The 8,782-nt window shown below is 42.5% G+C and overlaps 1 protein-coding gene across 1 annotated transcript in view; it reads left to right on the top strand.

Moving 5' to 3' along the window:
• LOC147011094 (uncharacterized) overlaps positions 1–8,782 on the top strand; it is a 45,999-nt gene that overhangs the window by 23,838 nt on the left and 13,379 nt on the right. Inside the window, exons 6-9 of the mRNA XM_085859843.1 lie at positions 1,997–2,062; positions 2,544–2,600; positions 4,894–4,999; positions 8,032–8,134. Of these exons, the coding sequence (XP_085715969.1) occupies positions 1,997–2,062; positions 2,544–2,600; positions 4,894–4,999; positions 8,032–8,134 (332 nt within the window). The remainder of the gene's footprint in view (positions 1–1,996; positions 2,063–2,543; positions 2,601–4,893; positions 5,000–8,031; positions 8,135–8,782) is intronic.

Below are 8,782 nucleotides of genomic sequence, written 5' to 3'. Positions count from 1 at the left end.
GGTCGAGGGTTGGTCTTCATGGTCGTCTTCTGGCTCGAGTCACGAGCTTGTGGTTCCTGCCTTGCTCCTTTGACCCGTGCGCGAGCACGGAAAACAGCGCCGAACAAGCCCCGTCCGTTTCCCCAAAACCCCGTCCGTACAGTCGAGCGGACCACACGAGCTCGCGGAGCACGCCGGAGGGGCTCGGAGTTGCGGTCGCAGGAGGAGGACTCGACGGGATCAGGGAAGTCGCACTTCCATTTCTTTTGGGGTTTGGTGTAAACGTGTGTGTGTGTCGGAGCCAGCCTGGTGAAGTAAAACTGTTAAGTGTTGCCGTGTGCTCGCGTAGTCGGTCATAGCTCTGCATTGTTGTTATTGTTTTAAATTGATATATGTGCATTCTGTTTGGCTGTATATGTGTGCTCTCCGTGTGCCGCGAAATAAATGTGCATTATGTTGAACTGTTTTCCCGTTTCGCTTCGTCTTTTCTTTAATTGAATCTCCATCTTGCTTCACGTAATGGGTTCGTCATGGGCTTAATACACCCGATAATTAATCGGAACCGTCGAGGCCGACGATAACACCGCTCGGTTATCCCGATAGCACGGAACGGATCGCTTAAGCGGCCCGTGTCCGGAGTCGACTTGCGGCGAAGGTGCGATCGCCCGGTCTACCCTTCGCGTGGGTACTTAGGTAGGTCGAGTTTGGCGAACAACCCTATCCCACGCGGGTGGCTGATTGGCACGATCGTGGTGAGTCCGAACGGCCCACCCGTGACTAGCTCCCGGCGTTAGTCCGAGAGGGTCACGACAGAATTGTCCGTCCGGTGGGCGATGTGCCGCGATTCGAGTCACATGGCCGTTCGCACGCCAGCGGGTGCCAATTCGCAACAATATTATGTCTCACATGGTAACATTTCAGGCTTATTTACCCTCATCAGGTTTTCAAAATGTTCAAAATACACAACAGTTTTCAAAACTTATACGTTACGCCATCCTGATGAGGGTAAATATGCCTGAAATCCGGATAGGTGCCTGTGTTTGGTGTTTAACCGACGGTAACCACAAAATTTCTGTCTGCTTGACATGAGTCGCCGGGCTGAAGCTTTCGGGTCGGAGGTGACGCTTTGGTGTGCGCTTGTGCAGAACTTTACGTCTATTGGAAATTGGGGGAGTGCTCATGATGCTCCACACACACACACATACATACATACATACATACATACATACATACATACATACATACATACATACATACATACATATATATATATATATATATCAAAACATGTGGAGTGTGATGAGCACTCCACCAATCTCCCATTGGACACAGTCCTACACCAAAGCGACGCCTCCAACACAGACGACGCCTCCAACACAGACGCCTCAGCCTGGTGACTGTCAAACAGACAAAGATTATATGGTCAACATCAGTTAAACATCAAACGGAGCCACCGATCTGGATTTCGGCTTTTTGCCCTCAACAGGATGGCGTAACGATAAATATCGAATCGATGCTGCACACATTTGTCGTTTATACATCAGCCGCACCTCTTGACTGTTGTGGTTTGCATCAGAGGCGTGTCTGATGTACAAATAACGAATGTGGTCATCATTGGTTCGATATTTATCAGTATGCCATGCTGATGAGGGCAAATAAGCCCAAACTCTGGATCGGTGTCTGCGTTTGATGTTTAACTGATGTTGACCATATAATCTTTGTTTGACCAATCATCTGGAAATTTGAACAGGCTTCCTGTTACTCATTTTGCAAATGCTAATCCTTCAGTTGAGCAGGAATTGCAAAATTATCCACTGCTCCGTCCTTCGTTATCTCCTTCACCGTCATCTTTGTTTTTCATCAATTGCATTTGAGCAGAAAACGCATGTTCATCGGTATTGGTCAGCAAGACCAAATGCAAATTCCCTCAAATAGTATTAATCTATGTATAATACCCTGATTTTTATAAGCAAACGTCCAGGTTAAATGTGACGTGTATGTGTGTGTGTGACGTCAGGCCGCAAGAGCTCAACGCAAATAACGCTGAGGATGGAGACGAACAGCAAGTCACGGAGCATATTAGGTTTGTGTTTCATAATCCGAATGGATTCCATTTTGGGGTTTCACTTCCACCAGCAGATATACATACCCTTGGCAGCAATATCCTTGCTACGATCCCTTCCTTTCTTTTCCTGCCGCTCCTAAACCCACTACCTTCGGTAAACCTTTTGCTTTTCCTGCCGTCACAGATTGGTCTGCAGTCACGTCGTACCCTGATCTAAACTCAATCGAGCCATGTTTAACATGTATGATAGAATGGGTATTTAGTTTTGTGTTGAACCACTCATTCCAAAAATCATCATTATTTTGGTTTCAATTTTCGAACCCCCTCGTCTCCCGAGCCGAGTTAGCAACTTTCAAATGTGGGTGGAAGTTACAACTGCAATTGTAGTTTTTGTGCAGTTTTAAAAGTCTTTATTTTTCTTGATAATTGTATTACCGCCTGGCCAAAATGGCTCAATGTCGTCACACTCATGTTTTTTTTTATCCCACCATTGATACAGCACGACAAAAAGTGAAGAAATTTTTTCTCAAAAAGAGGAACAAGTGAGAAACGAAATGTAAGTGCTTTTGTATTCTCTCTCTTCCTTTTTGTTCTTCTTCTGATTCTTCTTTCATACATAGCACGTGGCTGTTGTTGTTGTTGCCTCTGAAACACAGTTAGAGCAGGAATTTGGGATTTGTTCATGGTGCCTACTCTTCCCAAAGGACACCGTCGAATCGTTAATGGTCCATCAACTAATTCTGGCAGACAGGACACCCGGTGTAACATCTATCCGATGGACGGCACACACATTGATGAATCACCCTGCCTGCAAAACACCGGGTCGACAGTTTGTAGCTGGGCCGAAATTCAAACTCAGACTAGACAGCTCAGAGTGTGTTTACCTCCAAGTTATCCTGCCGACTCCTTCATATTTAACCTCCGCCATCGAAGATGGACGGAGGTTACTGTTTTCACCCCTGTCTGTTTTTTTGTTTGTTTGTTATCTTGCCAAAACGAAGTTTTTGCAAGATATGTTAGTCAGCTTGTATGTTTTTTTTTTTCTTTTTGTTTGTTTGTTTGTCTGTAATCACGTATAAAAAATTCTGCAGAGCACAGTTATCATTGGAAATTTTTGTAACTACGCATATCAGAGGCCTATAGAGGTCCCTTTCAGTGCACAAAATTTTGAAGGTCAAGGTCAAAGGTCAAGGTCACTTTGTCGCAAATCAGGGGAGTCGACGAAACCCTTATTTTTTGAGTAATTTTGATTGGATCGTCTTAAAACTTCATGGGAATATAGTTCATGGTCTGGCACTCAGCTGATTAATTTTTGGTGGTGATTGGCCTTGACCTTCATATGTTTTTTTTGTTTGTTTTTTTTTGGTCTGTAATCACGTAGAAATCACTCTGTAGAGCACAGTTATCATTGGAAATTTTTGTAACTTCACATATTAGAGGCCTATAGAGGTCCCTTTCAGCATATAAAATTTTGAAGGTCAAGGTCAAAGGTCAAGGTCACTTTGTCGCAAATCAGGGGAGTCGACGAAACCCTTATTTTTTGAGTAATTTTGATCGGATCGTCTTCAAACTTCATGGGAATATAGTTCATGGTCTGGCGCTCAGCTGATTAGTTTTTGGTGGTGATTGGCCTTGACCTTCATGGTTAGCGCCTCAGGTCAAACATATTTGACCCCAAGGTCAAATTTTCAAGTTTTAGGAACCATATCGTGTAGTACCTCAAATTGAACATCTCGATGAGTGCTTTCTAGATATGTCAAGCTTGAGACATTATGACGTCATTTGGTGTCGTTAAGAGGAAAAAGCATATTTTTCATGGTTACTCTGTAGAATGATTCTCATCGGAATCTCTCGGAGGCAGATATTCCTCAAGGAGTCGCTCCTGGTGGATAGCAGCTCTGTTCACCTCAGTGTGACCTTAAAGAAGCACACGTGGTCACCTTTTGGCAAGATATGGGTCACCCTGCGGGTGACATTTGTTTATTTGTTTGTGAACAGTATTACGGAAAAAATCCTCGACGGATTTTGACGAAACTTGGTGGGGGGATTAGGTATGGTCCAAGGATCATGCCATTAGATTTTGGACTTGGTCCAAAATCCAATATGGCCGCTATGGTGGCCATTTTGAAAAAATATTTGATTTTTTTTTTTTTTTGCATTTCTACATGTTTTAAGTGATTTCAACCCAAAAAAAATTTGTTAGAGAAAAAATAAAAAATAAAAAACATTTTGCAACTTTTTTTTCAACAAAATTTCGATTTTTTTTTTTTTTTTTTGCATTTCTACATGTTGAAAGTGATTTCCAACAAAAAGCATGCCAAAATTATAATTGCGGCTGATTTTGGAACTCCAGGTGGATATACCCACGTAAAATCAATTCCTGTCTCAAGGAATCTAGTTATGACGAATGAATTGAGTATGTAAAAGTTAAAAGTAAAAGGGAAAGTTGCAAACTATAACTCTGTGAGCACTGTTGACGTCAAATTGAATGAATAGGATATCAGGTTCACTCGAGTGACCCAGCAGTATTGGCGGCGGAGGTTTTGCACTCTACCGAGTGCTCCTCCTCTAGTTGTAGTCCTGTTTGAATCTGATGGACGTAGATTATTTCTTTGAACATGTTGCAACCATAAAATCCATGGCTTAGTCGCTTTAGGGGGGAAAAATACATTCTCATGATTCCTGTCCGTGCCAAAAATAACTTCTTCATGCCAGCTAATCATGCCTTTGACCTTTGCTGCTGCTTTATTTATCAGAATGTGTTGAGTTGTTAAAAACAACTCCTCTGTTTAAAATTGTCATTCACCTCTACTATCTTGTATTCTTTGCCTTTGACGTTTTTATTGCAGACCTTCTGATGAGCGGAATTGTTCTCGTTGCGGAGAATCCCTGAAAGGGAAAACAAAGTTCCTGCTTGACTGTTACAACCTTTATTATCACGCCGACTGTTTCCGGGTAAGAGATTATGAATAAGATAATGGTGCAATTAAATGTTATTGGTTTGTTCATGGCTTGTTTGTTGGTTCGACTTCCAGACAGAAATTGCAGAAGACTGTACCATTGGCCACAAACCAAATGTGCTCCCGCCTCAAAAACCCGGCCCTAGCTCTTTTTAATGGTCGTTTCACTTTCTCCTTAAAAGGGGAACCCAAGCGCTCAGACCACCTGGGCGCTAATATGTCCCTTTAAAACCCACAAAATAGATATGATGTGTCCTTTTTCCAATTTGCGAATTATAAAGTGGATAATTTTTTCAATCAAAAGTCTAAATATTCTGCTTCTTCAGGTTCGATGGGACGTCGCATCAGGAGGTACAGTTTAACTCAAACTGCGAATAATTTTCAATTTTCTACAAATATTCGAGAGTCGATGTGTTGGTCCTTGTTTCGTAATACAAACCGAGATGGTTTCATGAAAGACCCGAAAGTTTGCCAGAAATTGGACGAGGTTTGTCCGAAATATCCGAGTGTGGATCGGGCTTAAAGAATGTTCGCAACATTTTACATTTTACAGAGCACTGTTATGAAACAACAAAGATAGCTAGATATTGTGGTTATCCACCACGATCGAGAGAGGATGCCATTAAGCGGAAGAAACAGCCGTCGCTTGAAACTGTAACACCATCTCTATCCAGCTACCAGCACATGAACACAGACAATTTGAGCCGTGAATCAAACACCTGCTGCCATTGCCCGGCAGTTACTACAAGAGCACCTGAAAATAATTATCTTTTATCAACACAAATGTCTACAAATCAAATGAACAACAATTTATTCTAATGGAGAGTTAAAGTTTGTATGTATGTATCATCACCTACTCATCCGAGAGGATTTGACTGACGACACTAAAACTTTCAGGGCATCACGTCCACATTACCCACCACCATCCCACTATTCTTTCACAAACCCCATACAATCATCACCCCCACAATACCCACCACCATCCCACTCCCCTTCCACCCCCTCCATCCCCCTCCATCCCCCATCAACCATCATCTCCACATTACCCATCATCATCTCAAGCCCCACCCTCCACCATTCCTTCACAATCCCCTACAACCATCACTCCACAATATCCACAACCACCCCACACCACTTCTTCACCCGAGCACCACTCCCCCCTCCACTGGGGTAGGACAACGACATGGCACAACACAGCACGAACACAGTGCCGCAGGCAGAAATGGCATCCCAGGAAAGTATGAAACTGGACGATCACATAACACAAGACACCTGGTCAGCCTGCGACGGTGGGACAAAGCATTCGTCGCCCGTTTTATCCGCAGTGTCCGAGTGTGCCTGGGCGACTGTTGGGAGATGATGAGCATTTTTTTTTCCTTGAGTCGTAAAACTGATTTATCAATTAATACAAAATCCCTCTCTTATAAACCATCAATAAAACAGAAAACAAAACCTACCAATCTGTAATGAACATACGACCATCATTTTCATTTTCACTAAAACCTTCGCCGCCTTCCTCTGAATCACTCGCACCAAGGCTCAAAACCGGTTTGGCTCCACAATTCCTCCGAAAGCGTTTCCATCACTAATTTTGTCTCCAACTGTTTCTTCAAAATCCCAATGATCACTTTCAACATTCTGAGAACCATCAGAGTTGCTCATGATGTTGGAATCGGGATCGGAATCCGAGCTCGAAATACACAATCTAACCTGCCATTGGGATCAAGATGTCTTCAAGATGTTTTTCCATTCAAATTGGACCGTGATTAATGACTTTCAGTGGTTTTCAGAAAGAACAAAACAAATTGTGCTCGAGTTCCCCTCTTAGCCCTCCAAGCAAGAGCTGTCTCAAATAGTCTCTGATGTCACTTCAAGTCTCCAACCGAATGATGAGAAATATATAAATACATCCCCATGACATAATATTTATTTATTGAGTTATAGTGATGTCGGTGGCACTTCCTTTTATAGACAGCGTTGTTGCCCTCGGACACTAAAGAGTCAACCACAAAGCAGACCATACCTTGATAGGGCAGACAGATTACCCCCTCCCTGAAGGTTAGACAAATGCAATGATGGACATGCTGTCTTCCTGAGACTATCTCAGTTTTAATGAAGCTTAGAATCCACATCCTTCATATCACTGTCTTCAGCTGGATTTGAACCCACAACCTCTGATCCCATTCTGATGTCCTCACCATGAAGCCACATTGCGTTCCATATTTCTTGCAATGTGGAGGTTTGTGGTGTTGTCAGCCGTGCAATTACGCTGTTGCGAGAAATGCCATTTACTCCATTTTTTTTCAGCAAATTATTGTTGCAATACAAGCAAAAACTAGAAGGGCACTCAGTAGAGCGCATACCTCCACCACATAATGCCTGATCCACAAGAACCTATCGGGCCAAATTAATACATTTTTTTCAAATACCAGGCTATGTATCGTTGTTGGCCTGATGTCTCAATGGTGAAGAATCACTTTTTAAAAAAAATAAATAATTCTCGCATCCAGATCCGGATTCGGATCTTCACCAAAATCGATTCAAATCGTCCTTGTCACACACCCAACCTGTCTACAAAATTTCATCCGGAGCCGTCAACAACTTTTTTGAGATATTCTGTGCACAGACAAACAGACAAACGGACAGAAAGGGGTGAACACATAACCCCCTTCACCTTCGGTGGCGGAGGTAATTATTTTGTAAAATTCTAACAGTTTTGTGAATCATGGTGTTTGACACTGATGATATTGGAAGCTGCAGTACTTGATAGAATGCAGGACATGAAACAAAATCTCACCTTTTAAATTTTTTCCCTTTGATGTAATATTTATACCATTTATATTGCCCATGCCTTATAAACACCTCTGAATTTAATATATCAATTTCCTTGTCTTGAATATACTTACTGTATCTTAATTTCTTTTATCAATAATTTAACATCCATCTTCTTTGATTTAAGATGAACTCGCATTTGCTTCAATGTTTTTTCTTCCTTTACCCATTGACCCTCTACCCCCATTCCTCCAGTGTCACAAATGTGATGCACCCTTTGGGGATAACGGTGAGGGTATGTCCCTTTTGGTTATCAACCAAAGAGTGCACTGCAACAGTTGTTACAAGAAAGTCCAAGGTAAGTTGCAACAACTGTCAACCACACATGACCTTTCTCTACAAGTTTGGTTTTTTTTCTCTGCGAGACCAAGGCTCATGGAAGAGCAAGGTTATGGAGGGTATGAAGCAACAACAAGGGCAGCATGTTAAGGCCCGGTCACACCTTGACGTTTTAGCCAGCGATGGCAACGTATTAAAATGTATCTAAAACGCTGGCTTACGTTGAACTTTTGATGTTTTTTTTAAAGATTCAGACGTATTCATAGCGACTTGGTCTTATGTATAACGCATTGGTAACGGACACAGAACGTTTCGTTGTGTTATAGATAACTTATACCAAGGAATGCTGAACCTGTTGTCGGCCTACACAACCGATGCCCAACGATAGTCTAACTTAGGCATAGCGCGTTGCACCCATCGCCGACGATGTCGTGACGTAGCCTATTAAAAGGCTGACGCACAACGATTCGAATCATAACTGCCGTAGAAATGGAAGTGTCAACATCGCGGTCACACCTTGGCGATCTTGCCAGCGTATGCCGACCTAAGAAAAATGTGTCTAAAACGTTGGGGCACGTCAAATACGGTATGAGTAAGTTTGGTATACGTGAGTAGAACGCTAAAGTACGCTATCATACGTCGTAGTAAGTAGAGTACGTCAAGAAAT

This window comes from Eptatretus burgeri, chromosome 16 (genome assembly GCF_056783735.1).
Source record: "Eptatretus burgeri isolate ZD-2024b chromosome 16, Ebu_testis_v1, whole genome shotgun sequence".
In the NCBI taxonomy this organism is placed as follows: domain Eukaryota; kingdom Metazoa; phylum Chordata; class Myxini; order Myxiniformes; family Myxinidae; genus Eptatretus; species Eptatretus burgeri.
Note: the sequence above shows the minus strand (reverse complement) of the source record. Positions and strands in the feature narration are given on the sequence as shown.